At 60.6% G+C, this 23,341-nt stretch overlaps 6 protein-coding genes across 9 annotated transcripts in view; 1 reads left to right on the top strand and 5 right to left on the bottom strand.

Annotated features, from left to right (window-relative positions):
* Positions 1 to 898: 898 nt before the first annotated feature.
* BUD13 (BUD13 homolog) lies at positions 899 to 8,243 on the bottom strand. Of its 4 annotated transcripts, none has more exons than XM_035346176.1 (12): positions 8,113 to 8,243; positions 7,890 to 7,980; positions 7,362 to 7,446; positions 7,140 to 7,197; positions 5,642 to 6,474; positions 5,080 to 5,221; positions 4,894 to 4,987; positions 4,447 to 4,555; positions 3,820 to 3,958; positions 3,284 to 3,468; positions 2,819 to 2,900; positions 899 to 2,397 (listed from the first exon to the last, which is right to left on the bottom strand). In XM_035346176.1, the coding sequence occupies exons 1-12, from the start codon at positions 8,226 to 8,228 to the stop codon at positions 2,304 to 2,306; spliced, it is 2,028 nt and encodes a 675-aa protein (XP_035202067.1). In that variant the 5' UTR covers positions 8,229 to 8,243; the 3' UTR covers positions 899 to 2,303. The 4 variants fall into 4 exon arrangements, with proteins under 4 accessions (XP_035202067.1, XP_035202065.1, XP_035202063.1 ...); XM_035346174.1 differs by lacking the exon at positions 8,113 to 8,243 and having other exon boundaries at positions 5,642 to 6,077; positions 6,273 to 6,474; positions 7,890 to 8,005; XM_035346172.1 differs by lacking the exon at positions 8,113 to 8,243 and having other exon boundaries at positions 5,642 to 6,165; positions 6,322 to 6,474; positions 7,890 to 8,005.
* A 264-nt stretch (positions 8,244 to 8,507) lies between these two features.
* On the bottom strand, positions 8,508 to 12,951 carry ZPR1 (ZPR1 zinc finger). Its single transcript, XM_035346192.1, is given in 15 exon segments — positions 8,508 to 8,803; positions 9,136 to 9,201; positions 9,461 to 9,547; positions 9,888 to 9,998; positions 10,118 to 10,207; positions 10,696 to 10,766; positions 10,961 to 11,027; positions 11,128 to 11,181; positions 11,386 to 11,508; positions 11,594 to 11,680; positions 11,869 to 11,939; positions 12,107 to 12,197; positions 12,555 to 12,716; positions 12,798 to 12,890; positions 12,892 to 12,951. Coding segments are annotated over 15 exon segments (1,347 nt in total). The 5' UTR covers positions 12,937 to 12,951; the 3' UTR covers positions 8,508 to 8,674.
* Positions 12,952 to 14,165: 1,214 nt separating this feature from the next.
* Positions 14,166 to 15,705, bottom strand: APOA4 (apolipoprotein A4). Its single transcript, XM_035346195.1, has 3 exons — positions 15,546 to 15,705; positions 15,271 to 15,397; positions 14,166 to 15,166 (listed from the first exon to the last, which is right to left on the bottom strand). The coding sequence occupies exons 1-3, from the start codon at positions 15,592 to 15,594 to the stop codon at positions 14,239 to 14,241; spliced, it is 1,104 nt and encodes a 367-aa protein (XP_035202086.1). The 5' UTR covers positions 15,595 to 15,705; the 3' UTR covers positions 14,166 to 14,238.
* Positions 15,706 to 16,469: 764 nt separating this feature from the next.
* APOC3 (apolipoprotein C3) lies at positions 16,470 to 17,259 on the top strand. Its single transcript, XM_035346219.1, has 4 exons — positions 16,470 to 16,535; positions 16,656 to 16,715; positions 16,808 to 16,934; positions 17,037 to 17,259. The coding sequence occupies exons 2-4, from the start codon at positions 16,658 to 16,660 to the stop codon at positions 17,131 to 17,133; spliced, it is 282 nt and encodes a 93-aa protein (XP_035202110.1). The 5' UTR covers positions 16,470 to 16,535; positions 16,656 to 16,657; the 3' UTR covers positions 17,134 to 17,259.
* A 586-nt stretch (positions 17,260 to 17,845) lies between these two features.
* Positions 17,846 to 19,632, bottom strand: APOA1 (apolipoprotein A1). The gene is made up of 4 exons (XM_035346221.1): positions 19,530 to 19,632; positions 19,217 to 19,272; positions 18,790 to 18,943; positions 17,846 to 18,699 (listed from the first exon to the last, which is right to left on the bottom strand). The coding sequence occupies exons 2-4, from the start codon at positions 19,257 to 19,259 to the stop codon at positions 18,102 to 18,104; spliced, it is 795 nt and encodes a 264-aa protein (XP_035202112.1). The 5' UTR covers positions 19,260 to 19,272; positions 19,530 to 19,632; the 3' UTR covers positions 17,846 to 18,101.
* A 1,754-nt stretch (positions 19,633 to 21,386) lies between these two features.
* Positions 21,387 to 23,341, bottom strand: part of SIK3 (SIK family kinase 3) — a 37,836-nt gene continuing 35,881 nt past the window's right edge. Inside the window, 1 exon segment of the mRNA XM_035346145.1 lies at positions 21,387 to 23,328. The gene's annotated coding sequence lies outside the window, so the exon portion shown is untranslated.

The raw sequence follows: 23,341 nt of genomic DNA, 5'->3' as shown, positions 1-23,341 counted from the left end.
AGCTGCGGTCTGCTCCTCTGCAAGGAAGCAGCACGCTTCCACCCGGGAGGGGTGGACAAGAAAGTCCAAGCACCTAAACACAGCAACAGTTCTAAGGTAAATTCAGTAATACAATGTAAAACAATCAAAACACACAAGAAAATACATCTCCAGAAGCACTGTTAAGTGAGAGCACAAATGAGTGTGTTTAAGGTAACTGTTCTTCATGGCTGCAACTCCCGCTGGATACAGGAATAAACCAGGACCTTGGAGGTGAAGGGAGAAGTACAAGCAGAGCCTGTGCGTGGCTGAAGAGCAGGTTTTCAGTATGCTGCAGCAAGCAGCTCTGCAGCACTGAACCATTTCTGCTGCTTCACACTAGTGCCTCGCGCTCCCAAACTACTTTCCTGCCTGACAGGGTGCAGCAGGGCCCACGCAAGCCAAGCGTGCCTTTACACCGCCTGTGTGTCCACAGAAAATGAGCCCTGCTCAGGGCTGCTTCCCTCGGTTTAGCTATTAAAGTAGAAACCACAACTCACTCCCACAGGATCTACGAACGGTGCCTCATTCTCCATTCCTCTCCTGACCCCGGTCGCGGGCTGTGAACAGAAGCCCGTGGTTTATGTACTTGCCAGCAGGGATGGAGGGTACCTGTGCCCACAGAACGCAGCGAGGCTTTTACCAACCACCCATCAATACCAGCGGGGCTGTCAGCGCAGCTACGGTCCAGTAAGTTCCCGCTTTTAGCTGGATAGTTACCAACAGACTGAAAAAGATGTTAGCGAAGTACGATTTGTTTGGCCAAGCAAAGCACGGGCTGTGGTGGCAGCAGAGGAAATTACACCCAATCCTTTCACCAGCAGGCTGACAATTATTTACCCTCCCCGGCCTCGCCTTGGAAAAAAACAGCACACAAAAATCAAGTAAAAAAAGAAAGCTGTTATTTACAAGTGTACATACAGAGTCCAGGATGGCCAGAAACATAACAGGGAATGAAAAACAGGGAAGGAAGTCTCAAGGCTCACACACTCCAGAGAAAACTTTGTCATTATATTCTCACCCACAGCCCTCCTACTGCTCACGAATCGCTGCAAAGAGCAATGCTGATGACTGGCCCCTGATCACTGCTGAAGACAAGGCATCTCCATGGAAACTGCCGGCTGCAGTTAATACACGCTCTCTGGGACGTAAACAAGAACAACTGTATTTATTTCCAGAAGTGCTTTCTCACAAGCAGGGATTGAGTGAAACACTCTGCCTGGCCTTCAGCTCCAAGCCCGACAAATCTGATCACAAGAGGGGGGTTACGTTCCGCGCTGGAGCGAGCCCCCAGGCAGTGGTGTTAAGAAGTGCCAAGCAGCACTGTCCAGAGACATCTGTGGGGACTAATCCATGACCATTAGCTACTCTGAAGAAAATAATGGTCAGGGGAAACAGTTTAAGCCGCCTCTGCATGTTTATTTCCACGAGAAATTGACCCCCAAGGAGCTGCTAGAGCTTCTGAAGATTTTGCCTTCAAATACAACCTCGCGTGTTGTTCTTTCAGCCTCTTCTAGGGTAGAGCCAGAGTGATGGATGCACAGCAAGCAGCTTCCTGCCACAGACCGACCCGCCTGGCACCGCTCCAGCAGGACAAGGAGCAGCTCTGCTTTACTAATTTCCCTGCAAGCCAATGACTCTGTGAACTAGAGGGCACAACAGCTACACAAAACCGAACAGAAGCCCTCTGGGCTCACCAGCAAGGACGTGGGGGCAGATCTGACGCAAGCCCAGGGGCAGATCAGCTCACAGTACTGAGTTTTAGGGCACAGATGCTCTCTGGAAGAACTCAACCGCAACTGGAACAGACTGACCTACTGGATGAGGTTAACTCTCCAGCACCCAAGTTCCCAGCATACTTTCACCATGAAAAACCCTGAGATTTAAAACACCTGAAGATCTGTAAACCACCTTCAGAGGACAAAGCATTTGGCATAAAACAATTCCGCATAGCTTCTACAGCTTGTTAGAAGAGAAATCAACGGGCCAGTCTGTGTCTGCAGCACCTCACGAGGGAGCGCCAGAGAGCAGCAGCAGGCAGCAGCCACTGCACCTCTCCGTCACACTCCGCCGCCGCAGCTCTCTGCGCCAGTCCGCTCCGGCTGGCAGGAAATCCTTTCAGCAGCTCCTCTAAACGCAGCCTTGCCTCCTGGCAGACGGCCCGCCGGGATACGCTGAGGGCAGCGCTTGGTCCAGGCAGAAGGAGCCACTACTTACGGCCCTGGCAGCGGTAGTAGGTGGAGCCCTGTAGTCCAGGCGTGGTGTTCTGCACGGTTTCCTTCTACCTACATGTCCTCAACGCTCCACTTGTAGGCAAGCTCCTGAACCGCCTTCTTGTTGGCTATCCTGGCAAAGCGCTGCTGCTCAAATCCGTTGGACCTACAAAGCGACACCAAGACAGGAGATTTTCTAAAGCAACATCATCTTTTTAGAGACATCACAAGTTTTTCACTACTTTTGCTTTGCCGTCTCCAGCTGAGTTTCCACCTTGATCTGTGGTTAACAGCAGCTAGTGCCTTTGATGAGAGTTCAGCGACTACATCCTGAGGCTGAGGGGCCAACACACAGCACAGCATGCTCCCCTGGTGCCTCGTCAGAGCCACTACAGGCCTTGAAGGACCTGATCAGATTAGAGCCTTGCCCCCTTCTGTCCCAGGCAAGGATGTACTTACCACCCATTCATAACTGTTGGCAACGTGAAGGCTGAACGTGTTAAATCTCATTCACTGTAAGCTCTCTGAAGTAAAAGCCCTTTATTTTTACTGCTATTCTATGTTACCAATGTCTCAGGAACACATACCTGTCCACACCATCCCAGCGATGCCCCGGCCATATGTTAAATCTGTTGAGTGGAGGTGCTGGTCCGTTGTACCGAGGTTTTTCTAGGGACAGAAAGAGCAATACAACCATTTACTACCACATGGCAATCTTGTGATCCCATCAGCCTAGCAGCTATATACACACACACAGACATAACGCACAGACTGCCTAGGAGCCAGCTGGAGCTCACAGTGGATACCCCCAGCACTCCCTTAGGCAAAGGGAAGCTTGCAGACTGCTCAGTCACTGGACACGCTCTCTAAGCTAACAAATAGCAGGAAGGGTTACTAGTAACAAGCCCCTAATAGCAAATTCCGCTGTGTCACTAACTCCAGACAAGGACTAAGCTGCCATGAAGCAATGTTATGCTATTAATTAAACAGCAGCTGCACTTCTATGTTCCTTGGGCCTTAAAACCTACAGCAGTGTAGCTTAATACCCATACCTTTCTTTTCTTTGTTCTCCTTGGCCTTCCTTTTTTTGATGAAGTCAGCCATGGGGTCTCCTTCTCTCTCTTGTTCTCGCAGCATTCGATCCAGATCCTGATCATCAATATAACGAGCCAGTGGCTTCTGCATCTCTCTTATTGCATCTTCCACATTCTGCTGCTGTTGCCTCCCCTGTGCTAGCCTGAAAATGAACACAAACAAAGCTTTATCCCCAAACCACAGAATCCTTTACCGTGACTTGCAGTACTGATCACAGTCCTGAACTTCCGTTGTGTGCAGCATTCCCAATGCACACGCAGCAATGGACAGGACAACTCAAGGGGTCTCTAAGATGTGTTGGAGTACGTTGTATCCTGGTCCCAGGCTCAAACTCAAAACAGTATTAACCTTCAGTCCCTGACCCTGTGAAACGACATGCCACCAAAACCACCGCAATAAGCGGTACCTTTGGTGGTACCAAAGCTGGACGAAAACGCAGGGAGTGGAGTTGTGATGCAGGACCCAACGACCACGGAGCTAGAAAGACCCTTACCCTTTTCCCCATCTGGCGTATTGCTCATCTCTCTCGGACTTGGCTTCATCCTTCTGCTTCTGCTCAAGTCGTTCCTGCGCGAGGTCCCTCTTGCGGCCTGACTTGTCTCGGAAGATGGTTTCAGTGTGCCGGGATTCCTCTGCAGGTGAGAGATGCCCCAGGTCACTCATTCTGGAACATTTCACAGTCTCCAGACAATTCAGTGACTAACTGTAACTCATCTCAGCATATTTTCCTTTAACGTGTTCTAGCCTCTGAAAGAGCTGACCTACTGGTAACAGCCAAGATCACAGCTTTTCCCTTTAGCTGCTGCCCCACAAAGCCACACTCATACCACGAGCTCTTTAACACCAGTTCACTTCTTCAGATTAGGACTCACAGCCTAAAAGCCTCTCACCTCCCCAACTATTTCACTAGCGTTGCTTTGAAATCACCATTTATAAGTGCTTTTCTTCAGAGGCCCACTGACCCTACCCACAGGAACCCATCGGCATGCCTAGATGCTGCTCCACAGGGCTGCTCTCCAACAACCAGCACTCAGGACAGAGCCTGACACAGCATTAAAACCAGCAGAAAGCAGAGAAAAATAAAGCGAGCTGGTGCTCACCAGTGGTTTTAGACCCCTACCTTCCAAGCGCTTGTTACTTCTCTCCCGCTTCTTGAGCTCTTGCTGCTCCCTCCGCAGCACATCAGCTGACATCAAGCCGGCTTTCACCCCAGACATCATCACGTTTGCCTGTGAACCGAACAAGGATCACACTTACTGCTAGCCGGGAGCTGCCCAGTAACACAGAGGCATAACGAGGGGATGGCCCAAAGTCAAGGCAAGCATCAGGAAGGACAGCCACGTTACAGAGCCACTCCACTGCTTCCACAGCCCTCCAAAAAAACAGTGGGCTGAGACAGAATCCCCTTATGCCCATCTCCCGCCTCATCTCAATGCAAGCTGACAGCCCAGCACGGCTGCACGGATGAGGTGTATTTCTGCTCTACAGCCCGTACGCCATGGGGCTTTTAAAGTTTTCTATCAGAAGGAAGTCATCTAGAGCCCAGATGGAAAAACAAAACCCTTACCTTCTTGGGAGATCCCTTAGAGTCACGGTGGTGATGAGGTGAGAGATCAGTGGGACTCCTCGAGCTCTGCTGATCCTTCCCAGTGGGCAGAGTCCTTCACAGGAGAGAGAAATCAGAGTCCAAGAGTTGCTCTGATTCTGTTGGAGAGGGCCACGCTTAGGGGAAGCAATACAGAACAGGCCTGACCTGCGATCCTTCCGCTGGGGAGAAAGGTCTGCATCAGAGGCGTTCCAGGCGGCCCTCCGTGGAGGCGGGGAATCAGAGTCATGCCTCAGGCACCTCTGAGGCGAGGGCACGTGCCGAGGCTTTTTAGTGTCTGGGGAAGCACCTGTAACACAAACACACACGAGAATCACGGGAGGTCTAAACGTGGCGATGCACGAGGTAACGGAAAAATCAATACCTTCAGAGGTGACAAGCTGTAGGGAAAAGACAAACGTGACAGTCTTTAAGTTCTGTTCCTTTTGAACGTGCATTGCTTGGAGACAAGGTTTAAGATTCCTTTCAGACAAGTGTTTAAGCCTCACCAGCTAACCTGTAGGTTAACTAATAGCTTATAACTAGTAGGATTACAAGAACTACTTTAACCAACAGAAGCAGCAAACTGCCCGCTACCACTCCTTGCTTACAGACTACTAATTCCACACTGCTCACCCTCAGAAGCACACAAACGCAGCCACCCACCAGGCAGCCAGCGACCACAGAGACAGAACAAGAACTCTTAGAACAAGAACTCTTACTGACCCACCTTTTGTTCTACTCGACCTTTTCTGACTAGGTGACCCAGACCTCTTCTGCCGACGTGGCGATGAATCCGGGTCAGTATCATCTCTCTTCTTCCGTGGAGGGGACAGATCTGGAGTAGCCTGCCGCTTCTGACGCGACGAGGACTTATCAGAGAAGCCATGCCTGAGATGAGGCTGCTCTCCTTGCATCCCCCCTGACAGGGGCTTGTCTGTTGTTTTGCAGCCTTTTTTTCCCATTGCTGAACTGACTCTCTTTGGAGAAACATCGGGGGAGTCGTGGCGCTTCCGTCTCGGAGGAGAAAGATCCGGGGAGTCGTGGCGCTTCCGTCTCGGAGGAGAAAGATCCGGGGAGTCGTGGCGCTGTCGCTTGGGAGGTGATGGGTCTGGGGAGTCGTGGCGCTTCCGTCTCGGTGGAGAGAGATCCGGAGAGTCGTGGCGCTTCCGTCTCAGAGGAGAAAGATCCGGAGAGTCGTGGCGCTTCCGTCTCAGAGGAGAAAGATCCGGAGAGTCGTGGCGCTTCCGTCTCAGAGGAGAAAGATCCGGAGAGTCGTGGCGCTTCCGTCTGGGTGGGGAGAGATCTGGGGAGTCATGGCGCTTCCGTCTCGGAGGAGAGAGATCTGGGGAGTCGTGGCGTTTCTGTCTTGGTGGGGAAAGATCTGGGGAGTCGTGGCGCTTCCGTCGTGGAGGAGAGAGATCCGGGGAGTCGTGGCGCTGTTGCCTAGCAGGTAAGAGGCTGGGGGAATTGTTTCTCTCTCGCCTGGGAGGAGACAGATCCGGGGAGTCGTGCCGCAGTTGCCTTGGTGGCGAGTTGTCTGGGGAGTCATGGCGCTGTCGCCTAGGAGGAGGGGAGAAGCTTCAAATGAGGATTTGCTTGTTTGTTTTGCTTTGCTGTCTCCAGACTGGAAACAGAAACAAAGCGGAACCTGTAAAGGTACCAGGAGGGCAGAATAACAGCAACCTGCATCACTGAGCCACAGACTTACCAGAACAGATCCAAGAAATCTTCCAAGACAACTTAGATCACAGGAAAGCACTGTTAGTATCACTTGAAGGTCTACAGGAACCCTTGTAACTCAGACTATAAAACCCATTTTGTGCACTCATACAATCACCTTCTCACAACAAAACGCGCCACCAGGCTGTCTCTGAGCCTGGGCGCTGATCCCAGAACATCCCCCAACTGCTTTCAGAAGAGAGGCACGTTGCAGTGCCGCCACCCTCACTGTGTGCCCGGTCTGCAGCCAGTCACCACCCAGACTCCTCTGATATCAAGGGTTGCAGGGTGGCTGTTTGCATATCTTGCAGAAACCTAAACAACGCGCCAGCCGACAGCTTTTCTCCCCCATCCAGAGGGGATTCAACAGTGGAAGAGGTTATCCCCATGTATGCTACTTCTCACGCTGCAGCAGACTTTGAAAAACTGCAGAATGAGACAAAGGATGACCAAAACAAATAAAAAAGGATCAACTAAGAGAAGAATTTGTGGCTGGAAATACAGACCTTGTGGTAGATTTGGCAGGTACTGAGATATCTGAACTCTGGGAGTCTTCATTCTGGTCTAAAGAAAAACCATCAGTAAGTCACCAGCAGTAAGGTTCTCCACACTGTGATCTCTTAAGCACTTCAGAGATGTTTTGCGAGCTAGCAATATTTTTACCTCGCCGTTTTATTGTTTAGAACAGCAAAGCACTCAGGGAGAAGTGCAGGAAGGCCTAGCCTCACCTCCTAAAAGCTTCCATTTCGTATTTGTTCGGAACTCCTCCATGAGCTTTACTTCATCGGGACGCTCATCAACGAACTCAGCCACCTAAGGATGAAACGCTACAATAAACAACTTATAGAAGGAAAAACAAACAAATGGAATTATACTCTGCAGAAGAAGCGGTTAGGTGTGACTGTGTGGGTAAGAAGGATGTGTAAGCTGCCTTCCTGCGGGTGGTTCTCAAAGCAGCTGTCCAAGGGCTTGGACTCGAGGATTTTGGGCTCAAGGTTTCCCCTCCCTTTGTCTTGAGTGTCCTGGAGGTGTGAGGAGAGGCTGGGCGCGGTGCCTGGGGACACGGGGACACGGTGGGAGGGGGTGGTCGGGCCGGATGATGTTGGAGAGCGATTCCAGCCCCAATGACTCCGTGACTCCCCCCCCGATGACTCCGTGCCTCGCAGCCCCCCCAGCCCCGTTTCTCTCCCCCCTCGGGGCCGTTCCGCCCCCCCACGAACCCCACCCGGTGCCCGCCGCCCGCTCGGGGCGCTCACCACGGGCAGGTCGCTCTCATCCTCCTCCTCCTCCTGCTCCCCGCCGGCGGCCAGGCTGCTCCAGCTCACGTCGTCGTCCACGATCCGCATCCTGCGGGCGGGCCCGGGGCCTCCGTCAGCGGGGGGGGAGAACGGGAGGGGACCGGGCCCGGCTGCGGGGGGAGGGGGGACCCGGGCCCGGGGAGGGGTTGGGGAGGGGAGGAGGCCTCGGCCCCGCACTCACCCGGCCCTGCCGGCGCTCGGCGGCTTCTTCTTGCGGCGGCGGCGGGGCTGCGCGGCGGGCGGGCCGCTGAGGTACCGCTGCAGGTACTGCGCCTTCGACAGGCCCGGCGCCGCCATGACGGGACGGCGGGAAGGGGGGGGGGCGGCGGGACGGCGGCCGCCGAGGGACACGGGGCGGCCCGGGGGCGTGGCCAGGGGCGGGGGGGGCGTGGCCAGTGCTGGAGCGGGCGTGGGCAACGGAAGAATGGTTGGCGGCAAGTGGGCGGGGCCACTGGGGGAGGCGTGGTTATCGGGAAGTAGGCGTGGTCGGTGGGGTGGGCGTGGTTATGTGGAAGTCGGCGTTGCTAGGGGAAGTGGGCGTGGCCTCCCGCCCGCCACGAGGAGCCGAGCGCAGGGTGGGAGCTGCAGGCGCTTTATTGGAACAGCCCAGAACAGCCCAAAACACCCCAAAATCCCCCAAAACCACCCCAACACGGCCCTCGCGGCGCTTCCAGCACGCCCCCGGGACGGAGCAAGTCCTGCTGCTGAGGAAGAGGAGGACAGCGGGTGGCTCGGCCCCGTCGCTATCGGTCCGCCGCCGCCTCGTAGCCCTCGGTCCTCATGTCGTTGAGGCCCAGCTCCTCGTTCTGCTCAAACGTGCGCTCGTAGCGCTCCACCTTCAGCTCCGGGTCCTCCTCCGGGGCGTACACGTTCTGCGGGGCAGAGAGAAGCCTCCTGCGCCTCCGTCCCCTCCTGCCTGGGGCTGAGGAGCTCCACACCAGACCAACCCACCAGCCCTGGGCCGAGCCCCAGCCTTGCCCACCACGCCCCAGACAGAACTACCCCGTTCCCAGCCCCAAATCCCAGCCACAGACACTGCTGCCATCATCCCTCCCCCCAGTTCACCAGCAGTCTTCCCCGGGCAGAGCCCACAGAACCCCCCTCGTTACCCAAGCCCCCAGGGAACCCTGACAGCCAAGACAAGGGAAAAAAATAGGCCCAAGCTGCTCAGAACACTTCAGGAGGTCTGAGCACACCACCGTACCTGAAGGTAGCTGTTGCCTGCTGGATCATCCATAACAAAGTGAGCCTTTGTCTTTCCTTCTATTATCTGCAGAAAGAGAGCACGCCAAGACATTAAGGCTTTCTAATCCTTTGGCACTTCTGGTACCAAGAGATCCACGGCACACTTTAGAGTTTAACTTCTTCCTTAGTTAACACAGCAGCTTGACAGACATGTGAGGACATGGAATACAAGTGTGGAACAGCTCAAAGAGGCTCTGTGGCACTCACCACAGAGTTCAGGTAAACACCCTCCATTAACTGCAGTGACAAAACCACACTGCAGTTTGAGTTAAGAGGACACTCACCTCCTGCAGCCTGCCAACAAATTCTTGCAGCTTTTCTTTTTTGCTTGGAGTAGAGCTGTCCCCGAGAGTGAAGGGGTTTCTCTCAACCTGGAAGAGCAGACCCAGCACTTATGCAGGGCAGGAGAAACCCAGTCCCACAGTGCCCCTGCCACACACAGGCCAAACATTAATTCAGAGGGGTCTGAGCTCTGCTGGGTGTCCCTTCAGGCAGAGGCCAAGGACCCAAGCAGAGAGCATGCCCAAGTCTGACCAGTGCTGCCACCGAGCTAGTTGGGAACAGCAGAAACTGGAAATAAGTAGCCAGAAGCACAACCAACACACCGCTGGGAAGGGAACAAGAAGCTTGAGAGGAGCAGTGTACTGCTCTGTAGAGGAATATAAACACTTCTGACAGAGCTCCACTAGACAGCAGCACAGGACCACTTACCAGGTCTTTGATGTCCTTCAGCAGCCCTTCCAATGTGGTGAATTTCCCTCCCAGTGCTCCCATTCCCAGCTCAAACTCCAGCTCTGGAATCTCCACTCTGCACGTCTCCGACTGTAACAGGGACCCCAACGTGAGTCCTGACAGCCCACCCCACAGCCAGGCCACCAGGCACCCTCTGCAGGAGGGGGCAGGCAACAAGCAGGGGGGGCAGGTATCTGAAGGCTCTTCACCTTTAGGATGTCTCTTGTCATGTCTGAAGGATCTGTAATCCGAAGGGTAATCCTGGTGCCTTGGGGTTCTATCGCTCCTCCAGACTTCACCTAGGAAGAGCCGGCAGTCCGTGGCCCCAACTTTTACGCTGGTCAGGCCATAATGTGTATGGAAGTCAGGCCACGACGCCCTCAGAGGGCCTGCTCTGGCAGCTCTGAGCTCGCAGTGCCAGCGCTGCAGCAGACGCAGGGACGGCCCCCTACACTTCGGGAACCTGGGCAGGTTTGGGGATGGATGACCCTTTCACTAAATGCAGCTCTTCAGTACTGAACTCTCTCCCCTCATTTGGGGAACTCAGGAGCCTTCCAGCAAGTTGAACAGCTTGCAGGTGATCTGCCCCTACCCACAAGCAGGTCAGTTCGATGCCCAGTGCAACGTACACCATGAACACACTGTGAGCCCAGCCTCCTTGCCCGGCTTGCCCAGACTGCTACATTTTGAGCAGTGAAGCACAGGCCAGGGAGTCTGAGAAACATCTATCAATGAAAGAGAACTCCCCCCAACACAAAAAGAATAGGTCAGTGGTTTACCAGCTCACCTCATTTGTCCTGTGCCCACAGGAGTCACAGTTTGTGGCCATGATGATCACTTCCTTGAAGTGGGGGATTTCTGGAGCAGGCAGTCAAGGAAAATTCAACAATTCCATCTCAAAGTGGTCTGTGCCCTCTGCTAGATATTTATTCATGCCTTATGGATGCAGCAGAGTAGGTCTAGGGCAGCACACAAAGCAACCCTCACCCTGGCCTTTGCACAGACCCAGCAGAAGCCACCAGCCTGACCCCGTGCTGTTGCTCACAGGATACGCACTAGCTTCATGTTAGTGTTAGCTGGAGCATTGCACTCGGGGCAGTTGGTGTTGAACTGCAGTACCTAGACCAGAGGAACGAGAAGGACAGTCAGGGAGTATCAGCCAGCCCCACGTACCAGAGTCACCTCGACACAGCCACCATTAGATTGCAAAGTCACCCACCTCGTTCCTCAGATCTTCTGCAGAATCAGCCGGCTTCTCATCCAACTCCTCTCCCTGCAACACGAGAGGCCAGAAACAGCATTACCTTCTGCCTGCACCTGCTCTTTAAGTCGGGGTCTGCCAAGCAGCGAGGGACAGGTCAGTCCTGAGCATGTGCCCAGGCCTTGTGGCCTCACACATGCAGAGAGCTGACACCAGGCCACCAGCGATGGGGAGGGCACGGCTGGGCAGGAAGGGAGCACAACACCTCCACGCTACCTCAATCCCCAGCATGGCAGCCTGCTGGGGAGTCCTCTTGTAATGAGTGACCACAAGAGCTTCATCTTTCCGTGGTGCATAGGGGTTCTCCACAAAGCTGTTCCCTGAAGGATCGTCTATGATCTACAGCAGAAGAGAGCCGAAGAAAGCCTAAGGAAGCCAGCCCACGCTTCCAACAGAACGCGTCTGCCCCTCTGCACATACTTACAAATGTGAAAGGGGAATGTACTTCTTTTAGCTGCTTTAATTTACCGATGAACTCATCTATTTTACGTGCCACCTCTTTGTCTGTTGCCTGTAAAAAGAGAGAGGCATTTGAGACTGAGGTCAGGGGCAACCCAGAGCTGAAGATAATGCTGTCAGTAAAACAAACCAGAGCCCGATACACTTCTAATCAGCAGGGTGGAGAGCCAGTAGGTAGGGGAGCAACAAGGCAAGGATGTAGCAAGTCTCTGATGAGATTCCTTTTTCACAGCATCTTACCCAGCGGACAGGCTGGTCCTGCTCCAGGCCCACAACAGCTCTGTCAATGATGCCTTCAATGGTGGTAAGAACTTGAAAGGGAGAGAAAACAGAAGCGCCGGCAGCATTCAGTACACCACAGCAGCGGTGCTGCCCCTGCCAGCTCGCACTGACCACACGCACAGCCACGAGGCCAGCTCCTCGCACACTGCCTGGGGCACGGCGGAGGCACGCGAAGGGGCGCAGGCGCCATACCCACCTCCCTTCTGGGAGAAGGCAGGGATCTCGAAGTCCAGCTCTGGAATCCGGGTCGTGGCGCACTCAGTCTTCACCACCTCCCTGTTCATGTCCTGCACGCCAGCGTTACGGTCACCACGAGCGCCCTGCGCAGCCCCAGCGCCTCCCACACCCCGCACACCCCTCCCGGAGCAGCGGCCTCAGCTCCGGGCCAGCCTCGGCAGCCTCCCCTCCCCGCACAGCTGGGACCCCAGCCTCGGAGCCGGGGCTTCGGGGCCCGCTCAGCACCCAGCCCCCCCCGCCCCGAGGGGCTCCCCCTCACCGCGGCAGGGCAAGGCAGGGGGAGCCCCGCACGGCCGCGGGCGAGCGCCCAGCACCGCAGTCCCGAGCCCCCCGTCACGGCCCGGGGCTCGGCGCTTGGCTCGCGGCAGGACGAGGCCCGGCGCGGGGCACGGGGGGCGACCGCTCACCTGCCGGGAGGCCACGGCCAGGGCGTAGCGCACGCCGCGCTCCTGGATGCTGCCGGCCGCCTGGATCTCGGCGTCGGCCCAGCCGCAGGCCCCGCAGGAGAAGGAGCTGACGATGAGCTCCCTGAAGAACGGCACCCGGGTCAGCAGCAGCCGCGTCACGCCCTGCATGGGGCACGGTGAGCGGCGGGGGCCGCGAACCGGGCCGCCAACCCCCCCCCTCGCCGCCGCCCCCCGGCGCCTCACGTTGCGGTGGCACTTCATGCACAGCGACTCGATCTCCGCCGGCCGCTGCTCGCCGTCCTCGGCGCCCACGGGGCGGAACAGGGCGGCCGCGGCCCCCCCCCGGCCCGGCCCCGGCCTCCACCGCGCCCAGCGCCGACATCTTGTGGAGCGGCACGGCCCGCACCGCGCACGCGCGCCGGGCCGCCACGTGAAGGCGGGGACACGTTGGGGGGGGCGGCCACGTGAGGGCGGGGACACGTGGGAAGGGGAGGGAATAGGGGGGAGGAGGGCGGGGCGGTGCCTTTATTATGAATGGACACGCCCGCGTGGCCACGCCCACGTCCAGGAGCCACGCCCTCCTCCTGGCGGCCGCGCCCCCTCCCACGCGTGTCCGCGTCACCCTGCGGCCCCCTCTAGCGCGTGGAGCCGAGGAGGAGGATGAAGATGAGGAGGAGGAGGAGGAGGAAGGCAGCGCTCAGCGGCACAGCCCGCAGAGCCCTGGGGCAGCCGCTGACGGCAGGGCGTGGGGGAAATCGCCCACGCGTGGCTCCGGGTGGGGATGCCCGGGGCAGGGGCAGGCGCCCCCCTGGCAGTGCCGGGCTGTGGGCTCCTGCCGGTGGCTCGCGGGGTCCCGGGGCGGCCCAGCGGGCTCAGTGGGACGGGCAATGGGAGCGGGGCGCTGGCTGCAGCCACCCCTGGGCACCACGAAACCCCGGCCCCGGCTGGGTTCACCCGTCCCTTGTTCAGGTTTTGCCCCAATAAAAAACATGTCCACGGCCTCGGCCCAGCTCTTGTCCCCGCAAAGAGCGGCCGCTCCGAGAGGGGCACGGGCTGCTGCGGGCGGCTCCCCCCCCGGCCGCTCACCCGGGCTGCTGACCCCGGGCTTTGAGTGTTTGCTCTGAAGCAACGCAGCAGGCAGGGGCAGGAGCAGACCTGCTGGAAGAGGCACCTCCGGGGCTGCCCCGCACCACCGGGTCTCCGTGCGCCTCGGGCAAAGTCCGGCACTCGGGGTGAGGCCGCCAGGAGGGCTGGGGGTGCTGCTGAGGACCCCGTTGTGAGCCCCGGGGTGCCCAGCCCAGGCCACACCAGGGCCTGGCCTTGCTGCAGCGGGGATGCTCGGCGTTACGCCTCCCCTCCAGAGCCCCAGGGGAGCCCAGGTGCCACCAAGGCGCCGCAGCCGTGCGGTGACGCCCCAGGCTCAGTCCCCGTGTGGGGGCAGCCAGCCCTGTGCGATGTGCTCACCCGGCCGAAAGGTTCCTGGCCCCACGCAGCGCCCGCAGCCCGCCCTGGCCCCCTCCCGGCCCCACCTCTGGATTTGGGCCCAGAGCAGCACCCGGGGGGGCTCGGGACAGCAGGGTGCTGGGATAAGGACGGACGCAGAGCACCGGGTGCATCACAACGTGGCACTTTATTTCTGCCCCGCGGAGGAGCCCTGGGTGCTACTGGGGGACGGAGGGGGGGCTCAGCTCTCCGCCTGCTCTGTGGTGCTGAGGAAGGTGGCCACCTTCTCCCGCACCTCCTTCTCCAGCAGGTCCAGGTGGTCCTCCACGCCCGCGGTGCCCGACTCCAGCTTCTGCCGCATCTCCTCCAGCCGCTGCACCAGCTGCTGCCCGAAGGCCTCGCCGACGGGGGCCGCCTGCCTCTGGAAAGCCTCCACGGTCTGCCCCACGCGCTCCTCCAGCTGCTGGGCCAGCGGGGCCAGCCGCTCCTGCAGCCCCTCGGCGTCGCTCTTCAGGGCCTGCCGCAGCTCCAGCGCCAGGGGGCTGAGCTGGGAGCGCAGCTCCTCCAGGTTGGCAGCCAGGCGGGCGCGCAGCTCCTCGGCCGCCCGCTCCATCTGCAGCGAGAGGCTCTCCAGCTGCCGGTTGAGGCCGTCCTGCACCTCCTGGGCGTAGGGGCTCAGCCCCTTGCGCAGCCCCTCCACGCTCTGCGCCACCTGCCCCTTCAGGTCGTCGGCCAGCGGCGTCAGCTGCCCCCGCAGGCTCTCCACGCTGCTGTCGATCTGCTGCTGCAGCCGCTCGGCGTAGGGGCTGAGGGAGGCCTGGATGCCGCCCGCGTTGTCCCGCAGCCGCTCCCGCAGCTCGGTGGCGTAGGGCTCCAGCGCCCGCCGCAGCTCCCTGGTGCCCCGGTCCACCTGGGAGCGCAGCTCCTCGGCGTAGGGGCTCAGCTTGGCCTGCAGCTCGCGGATGTTGGTGCCGATCTGCTGGTGCACCTCGTCGGCGTAGGGCGCCAGCTTGGCCTGCAGCTCGGCCAGCTCCCTGCGGATCTGCTCCTTCAGCCGCTGCGAGTCCTGCGCCAGCCGCGCCTGCAGCTCCGTGGCAAAGGGCACCAGGCGCCGCTGCAGCTCCTCGGTGTATGAGTTCATGCTCCTCAGGTTGCCCTGCAGCAGGGTGCTGGGGAGAGCAGGAGGTCAGCGCCCAGGGTCCAGCACCCAGCGCCCAGCACCCAGCACCCAGCGCCCTCCCTGCCCTGCAGCCCCAAGTGCCACAGCACTTACTTGATCTGCTTGGTGATCTCGGCTTGCTGCAGCTGGTCCACGGTCTCCTTGGCATTGCTGCCCAGCTCACTGAAGTACTTCCAGAGCACGGTGGCCACCTGGTCCGCGCTGACATCGGCCTGTGTCCCTGCAGGCACACAGACGCGGGGTCAGAGCTGGCACTGCCGTGCCCAGAGGCTCTCCCAGGGACGTCACGCCAGGTCCCCATCCCGAGGCAGAGCCCCGTGCTCAGCCCCATGTTTCCCCCGTGGGCCCAGGACCCCACGGTGCCTCACCTGCGATGGCGAGGAGCGCCAAGAGGAGGGCGGCCGCCTTCGGAGACATCCTGAGCGGTGCAGGAGAGGCTCCCCTGTGCTGCTGCCTCCTGCAGGACCTGCGGTGCCGGGCAGCGCCGCCCGCTATTTATGCTCCCCGAGCAGCCTCGCCGCTTCCACGCAGGCCTGCGCCACGGGCCCCGGGCTTGGACTTTAGCAAGGTCGCGACGTGGAAGCGCCTGACGTGTGCGCGGCGCTGATCTCACCCGCGGCTCTGCCAGCTCTCTGCCGGGTGCCAGGGGTCAGCGACGTGTGGGCAAACCCAGCGAGGGGACGGGGGGAGCACGGGGACCCCGGGGCTGAGACCCTCCTGGGACGGGGAGGCTGGGGGAGAGGGGACAGCACGCCAGAGTGGAGGCCGGTGGGGATGTGTGGTGCTGGGGCGCAGCACAGGGGTGGCAGGGGCAGGGAGCGGCCGGGCACCAGCGATGCTGAGGTCCAGAGAGCCAAGGCCAAGGCCCTGCGCCGCTCCTGGCCTGAGCACCTCGGGGTGCCTGGGGCTGGGGACGCAGCCTGGGCACTGCCAGCAGCCCCCCCCGGGGTCACAACCCCCTGAGCAGAGGCAGCCCTGCGTTATCCCACGCCAGGAGCGGGTGCCACTGGATGTCACCCTTGTGCTGTGCGAGCCCACGCCAGCCCCAGGCCTGTCCCCACGGCCACCCTCAGCCCGGCGTGGCTGCACGCACACGTGTGTGCACATGCACATGCACAGCCCCCAGCCAGCCCCTGCAGCCTTGGCCCCCAGTGCTGGGGGATTTCTCAACTCCAGGAGGGGGGAGAAAAACCCATCCAGAGCAAACCTGGCAGCGGGAAAGGGCTCTGGGAACGCACCCCCTCCCCGCGGCCACTCCGCCGCTGACCTTTGCGCAAGCACCCTCGGAGGCGGCTGTTGGGGAGGGTATAAAGTGGGAGGCCGGGGCTGCCCCCGCGGAGCAGAGCCCCAGCGCCCAGGTGAGTGGGGAAGCCCCCGGCAAGCCTCAGGGCCGGGACAGGCGCCAGGCACCGGGGAAAGGGCTTGGGGACGGGTCCCACGCCTGCCGCCCCGCGCCACGTGCTCTGCTCTCTCCCCAGCCATGAAGGTCTCGATCCTGCTCCTGCTGGTCTGCGTGGCCGTCCTGGCGGTGGGAGCACGTAAGGGCGACGGGAGGAAGGGGGAGGACGGAGCTCGGGGTGCGCGGGGCGCAGGGGTGCGCACACCGCTCCCACGGGGCTTGTGCTTGCAGGGGCCGACACGCCCGATGACACGGACACGGTGGTGAGGAAAGTGCAGGAGTACGTCAAGCAGGCCACCGACGTGGTCAAGTCGGTCTTCACCACGGTGCAGGAGTCAGAGGCAGCTCAGCAAGCCAGGTGCCCCCGCGCCCCCCCCCCCCCCCCCCGCGCCCCCCGCCCCGCGCCCCCCGCCCCCCGCCGCGCCCCCGGTGCCGTGCTCTGACCCCGGTCCCCTTGCAGGAAATGGCTGTCGGACAATGCCGACGTGGTGAAGCAGCAGCTGGCCCGGCTGAAGGAGCAGCTCTCGGAGCTCTGGAAGCTGACGCCGGGCGCGTAGCCTCGCCGCGGGCTGGCGGGGGGGCGGCCGGGTGCGGGTCCCACCTGGCCACCGGCCCCGGCTCCCCCACGGAGCGACGCGTCCCCTTCGTGGCGGTTCTTGTAATAAAGTGGAGCTGAAGCCAGATGGATGGCTGTGCCGGGGGTCACTGGGGGCACGGGGTGGCGAGGAGGATTGCGCAGCGTGGGTGGGGAAGGGCACGGGCTGGGGGCAGCCCCGCGTGGGGACGGGCCCCTCTGCCGTGGGTGAGCACTGCACTGCACCAACACAGACACGTGTCCGGGGTGGCGAGGAGATGGGGGCCTCTCCTGCAAGCTGGGGAGGTTCAGCCGACACCAGAGCAGCCCCTGCTGTGCCTCCCCTCCTGGCAGACGCTTCTCAAGGTGTTCAGTATGACAGAGCCCGTGCTGGCCCCGCGCAGAGCCCTTAGCGCAGGGGGAGCTGCGGCAGGCGCGGAGCTGGGGCTGTGCCCGGGCAGAGCTGGGGCCGGCACCCAAGGGGCTCGGAGGTGTGCAGTGGCAGCAGGGAGAGCCCCAGGCACCCACCCTGCCACCTCCCTGTCCCTGCTCCCCCCACCCCCCCAGCACCCCCTGGCCCAAGCCCCCCTCTCCCCCCTGCCCCAGGGATGCGGCTGAGCCCGGTGCCACTCGCTGCCCCCGTGTGCCCCCCCCTGCAGGCTGCCCCCCCTCCAGCATCCACTGCAAAGACTGAGTGAGCTCCAATAACTTAAGTCGTGTTTATTTGATAAAAGAGAGGCGAAGCTGAGACAGACTCCGGTTCGGGGAGGGAAGGGGGTGTGCGAGGAGGAGGTCCCCGGGGGGGCTCCCCGGGGCCGGCTTGGCCCAGGGCCCCCGGAGCCGGTCCCCTCGGCCACCCCGGGTGCCGGGCAGCCCGGGCAGAGCGGGGGCGGCAGCGGGGGCACTGCGGGAGCGGGACGGGGTCCGTCCCTGGCCGCGCCAGCCGGCCGCTCAGGCCACGGTCTTCTGGAGTTCGTCCAGGAGGGAGATGAAGCGGGTCTTGAGGCTCTCGGCGTAGGGGGTGAGGCGCTCCTTGAAGTCCTGCACCAGGGGGGTCATCTTCTCGCGCAAGTTGCTGAGCTGCTCCACCACCTTGGCCTGGTACTCGGCGGCCTGGGGGATGCCCTTCTCCCGGATCTCCTCCAGCTTCTGGCTCAGCTTCTGCCGCAGCTCGTCGCTGTAGGGCGCCAGGTTCTTGCGCAGCTCCTCCACGTGCCCGCGCAGGCGGTCCCGCGCCTCCTCAGCCACCGGGGTCAGCTTCTGCTGCATCAGCTCCACCTTCTGCTTGGTGAGCTCCTTCAGCTCCTGGGCCACGGGTGCCAGGCGCTGGCGGTACTGCTCCAGCTCCTCCGTCCACTTGGTGGAGAACTGGTCCAGGAAGGGCCGGATCTTCTCCTTCACCTCCTCCAGGTCCTTGGTCAGCTCCGCGCGCAGGCTCTCGGTGTCCTTCAGCCACATCTCCCGCACCTCCTTGTAGTAGGGGGCCATGTCCTCCCGCAGCTTGGCGGCGGCGGCGCCCAGCGTGTCCAGGTTGTCGGCCAGCTTCAGGCTGGGGAGAGCAGAGCGAGGTCAGGCACGGCGCCGGGCACAGGGACACGGCCTCCAGGGCCGCCGCACGGGGGGCGCCCGCGCCACGTGCGCGAGGTGTTTGCCCACGGCAGAGGCCTCGAACTGGGCGATGGCATCCTTGCCGCTGGCCTTCACGGTCTCCAGGTAGACTTCCACCAGGTCCTTGATGCGGTCCAGGGGAGCCTGGGGCTCATCGTGCTGCCAGAAGTAGCGGGCCTGGGTGCCTGTGGGGACGGGCGGCGTGCTCAGGACAGGCAGCCAGGAGCTCCGGGCAGATCCAGCCCCGCTGCCGTGCCCAGGACCCGCTGAGCCCTCACCACCCCGGGGAGCTGCCTGGCTCGGGAGCCTCGGGAAGCTTGTGGCCGTGGTTTGGCTCGTGGAGCACTTGGGGAGCCGGGTGCTCCCCGCAGGGCTTGCACCAGCCTCTGCTGCCCCATCCCGTGGGGGTGAGGAGTGCCTGCCCCATCCCCGTCCCCACTGCCCCCCTTTGGACCTACCCGTCAGGAAGAGCAGGGCGAGGGTCACCACCACGACTCTCATCTTCGGGCTGAACCTGGGGGCAGAGCAAGGCAGTTGGGTGAAGGGAGCTCTCAGCAGAGCCAGCCCAGCAGCCGAGCCCCCCCCCCGAACCAGCACCAGGCACCCCAAGGGTGTCCCCGGTGGGCGAGCGTGGGGGACGCTCCCTGCGTGGCCCCCTCCCGCTCTGGGGCAGGACGCCGGCCCCGTGCCCCGGCCAGGGGTCCTGGAGCAGCCCCGGAGCCGGGGGCAGCCTGGGCGAGCATCCCGTCCCGGGGCAGCGCGGGCTCTTACCAGCGCTCTCCTGCCACCGCTCTGCTGCTGCTCGTCCGGTGTGAGCCCGCTGCTTCCCCACGGCTGCTATTTATGCAGGAGGGGCTGCTCCCGCCGGAGATAAGCCAGCGCTGCAGCCCAAGAAATCACTCCCCGGCGCGGGCGATGTGGCGCGGAGAGTTCAAGGATCGTGCGCACAGCCCGGGCGCGGGCCAGCACGCCAAGGAGCGCCGGCTTGGCAGGGCCCCGAGCAAACAGGACTCCCCGCGGGACGCGGCTCGCTGGCCAAGGAGCCTGTTTACGCTCCGGGTGACCCAGATTCCTGCCCGCTGCTCTGGCCCCACCAGGGCCCCTCGGCAGCCCCCAGGGATTGGCCGGGAGCCCGGGGACAAGGTTTATACCCGCAGGGATCTGGCCTGCTGAACCCAAACCCCTCGCCCTTCTTCCTCCGCTGTTGTGGGCCCCTTCCCCTTCCCCAAGCCCCCGAGCCCCCCACTGCTCACATCCCCCCGGTTCCTGGCATGTCCCCGTGCAGAGGGCCTGGAGCCATGCCCAGGGGCTGCTGCGTGCCCACGCCAGCATCGCCGGGGCCTGGGCAGAGAGGCAAAGGCTCAGCCCCAAGCAAACAGCCAGCCTGGGCACAGCACCCCGGCACAGCCACCCCAAAACTCCTCCTTGGTGCCCAGCCGCTCAGCAGCCAGAGCGAGTGCTCCCTGCGGGGGGGCGAGGGCAGAGCCCGAGGGAAGGAGCCCGGTGGGCCCTGGGCACAGAGCAGGGCTCAGCCCCCCGGTAGCGCTGCGGAGGGGCACCGAGCACCAGGAGGGGCTGCTTGATGCCACGGGGAAGCTGCTCGCAGAGGAATGACGCTCCCTGCTCTGGGGCAGCACGGGCTCTGCAGCCCCAGGCACAGCCGAGTGGCCGGGCACCGCATCCCCGTCCCTGTCCCTGTCCCTATCCCCTGCGGCACTCTGGCAGCTGCCCCCTGCTCTCCTCCCCTGCTTTGGCCCTCATGCTCCAGGCCTTGCCCTGGGGAAGCCTGGCTTGGGAGGAGGCGCTTGGCACCGTGGCTCTGAGCCCCAGCCCTGCCCTTCCCCGCACACAGGGATGGAGAGGGGTGCAGCACACACAGGGGGCCAACGCCGCATCCCGCTGAAGTGCTCCCACCCTGCAGGCTCCCGGGGCAGGCGGGGGATCGGGATGGGCACCTCGAGGCACAACTGGGAGGCAAAGAAAGCAGCAGCGATGCCAGCACCGCCACAGCTGCTGGCCAGGAGCTGGTGAAGCCAAGGTGAACAGCACCCGAGGGAGGGCAGCGCTGCAGAGGGGGCCTGGCTGCCTGCGGGCACTGGGGAAGCGCAGCCGGGAGCTCTGGGCTCGGCGTGGGTTCGTGCTGCAGGCTCCAGCTCTGCTCCAGGAGCCCTCTCCCCGGGCAGGGCCCCGCAGCGAAGCCCCCGTCCCCGTCACCGCGCAGGAATCATCCGCAGGATGAGTCAGCCGGGGCGCAGCGCTGCTCGGCGCCTTCGCAGGAGGCCCTATCGCTGCAGTGGGGGCAGGGAGATAAGCCAAGGATTTCAGGAAAACATCTCCAACCCAGGCTGCGGCTGCGCCTCCGCCATGCCCCGAGCCCCGGCGGCCCCTGCCAGGAGGGCGCAGGCGAGGCAGGGAGCGAGGCGGCCCCGAAACCCCCGGGCGCTGCACGGGGCCACGTGCGCCCCACGCCTGCCCCGAGGATGCGGCGCTGAGGCTGCCCCGTGCCCGGCCGCAGGAGGGGACAGCGGTGCCACCGCGCCAGCCTTCGCCCCCGGCGCCCCCGGAGCCCCCCGGCCGTCCCCGCCTCCGCCCCCGGCGTTGAGCAACAAGGCAAACAAGAGAGCGGGGGAAGATCATAATCATGGTTTTATTTGTCATGATCCCACTGTCCAACTAATCGACTAGTTGCAAGTGACCCACAAAAAAATGGACTGAAGATTTACCGAAACTTTTTTTTTTTAGTTTTTTTTTTTAGTCCAACATAAATGAGGAAGAAAAATACTTCTGACATTTCCAAAAAACAGAAATAATAGCAAAGTATATTAATATACATTCAACATATACTGCGCGTATTGATTACTACAATACAAAGCAATGATAAAAAAAAGTGTGATACTGCGAAATGGCACGGTTAAGCGAGTCCCTGCTTTTTTGGATGCTTACTGTAGGGTGGCTGTCAACTCTCCCAGAAATACAGTGTCATGTAAACAAAAGGAAAACAAACCGAAGGTACAGAGCAAAAGGCTTTCAGTGTCTCCTGGCATCTTCCTGCTGAAGCCCGGCAAGCCCTGCCCGGCTCCCTGCGCCCCCCGGCCCGCACAGGACCCCCTTCACCAGGTAGGGAAATACATGCAGCAGGACAGCTACGCCCCGGCCGAGCCTGAGCAGCTCGAGGGGGCCAGCAGGAACGCTGGCTGGGGAGACGCCGCTTGGCAGCTGCCGAGTTTTTCCTCCTTTCTGGTTTTCTGGGCTGCAGATCCGTTTAGCATTATTTTCCTGGGGACAGGGTGGGGTGGGGGTGGGAAGAGGCATGGTAGCAATAGCGAATTAACCTCTGCCATGCTGCTTTCACACTTCCTTCTGTGCAAATTCAGGAGGGCTGGGTCGATTTTTCCTTTTTTTTTTTCTTTTTCTTTTTTTTTTTTAAAAAAAGACTCCCAAAGTGTCAGTAAGAAGAATTTCAGCTGTAGCTCGTGAAGTCCCGAAGGCAATGATGACACCAGGTGCTCCCCGAGCCCCGGCCGCTGGGGGTTTGCTTTCTCTCAGTCAAGGAAAGAATGGAAAGGACAAAGAAGAGATCTACGCGTCTGAACTGTATAAAGGAGAATACCACTTTCGCCACTGGCACGAGAGAGAAAACCAGTCACAATTACAAAGTCATTAAAAGAAATAAAATACTTTGAACAAAAGGTGCAAGTCACAATTCATATAGAACAGAATCTAGTTAAAAATTTCTCTCAAACAGAAATTCCTTTTGCCTTTTATTAATAACAATAATAATAAAACAACATTTACCAAAAAACAATTCCTACATGATCAGGAGGAAAAGCTAAGAAAACAAAGGAAAAAAAATCTGTCTTCCCTACATTAAGCCAGGAGGAGAAAAAAAAAGTTGTATGTGGATTTGAAAAGAAAAGGTTAAAAAGGGCGAGGGTGGGGGAAGAAGTGATCCTTTCAGCACGATGACAAAATGAAGAACAAAAGCAGACGAAGATGAGACGAGAAGCGTATTGCACCAGGGGTCGGTGCTCCGCGGGGAGGGCCGGGCAGCGGGGCCCCCTCCTTCTGCCCCCGCTCCCAGGCTCGGGTCCCGGCGGGTCCCTCCCCAGTGCAAAGGATTCGGGAGGGAAGGACAGCACGGCCTCCTGGGGACGGCTGCGATGGCTCAGCGCCGCGCTGAGCTTCCATCCCCGCCTGCTCCTTCCCCGCGCCGGGAGGCACCGGGAGGCACCGGGAGGCACCGGTCCCTCTGCTCCTGGAGCAGAGCAGCCCCGCGGCCCTGCCCGGCCGGTAAAAGCCCTCCAAAACCAGACTCAGTGCTCAGGCTCCGTGAATCCTCCGCTGACGTGTAGGACTCGGGTTCTCTGGTTATTTCTGTGATAGCTGGAGTTACAGGCAAATATGGCAAAAATTAAAGAAACCAAAGGAACAACACACTGGATGAACTGATTATGAGGAAAGGGGCCATGGTATTCCAGTTAGTCAGAAATACTACGGCAATTTGGCGCAATGCTGCTAGATACTGTTGGTTTAAAATGGACCTTTTTCATTTCAAAGCTGTACAGAAAACCTGCAACAGAGAG

The sequence above is a fragment of the Oxyura jamaicensis genome, chromosome 24 (genome assembly GCF_011077185.1).
Source record: "Oxyura jamaicensis isolate SHBP4307 breed ruddy duck chromosome 24, BPBGC_Ojam_1.0, whole genome shotgun sequence".
Classification (NCBI taxonomy): domain Eukaryota; kingdom Metazoa; phylum Chordata; class Aves; order Anseriformes; family Anatidae; genus Oxyura; species Oxyura jamaicensis.
The sequence above is the reverse complement of the archived record's forward strand: the minus strand, read 5'-3'. Positions and strand labels throughout refer to the sequence as shown.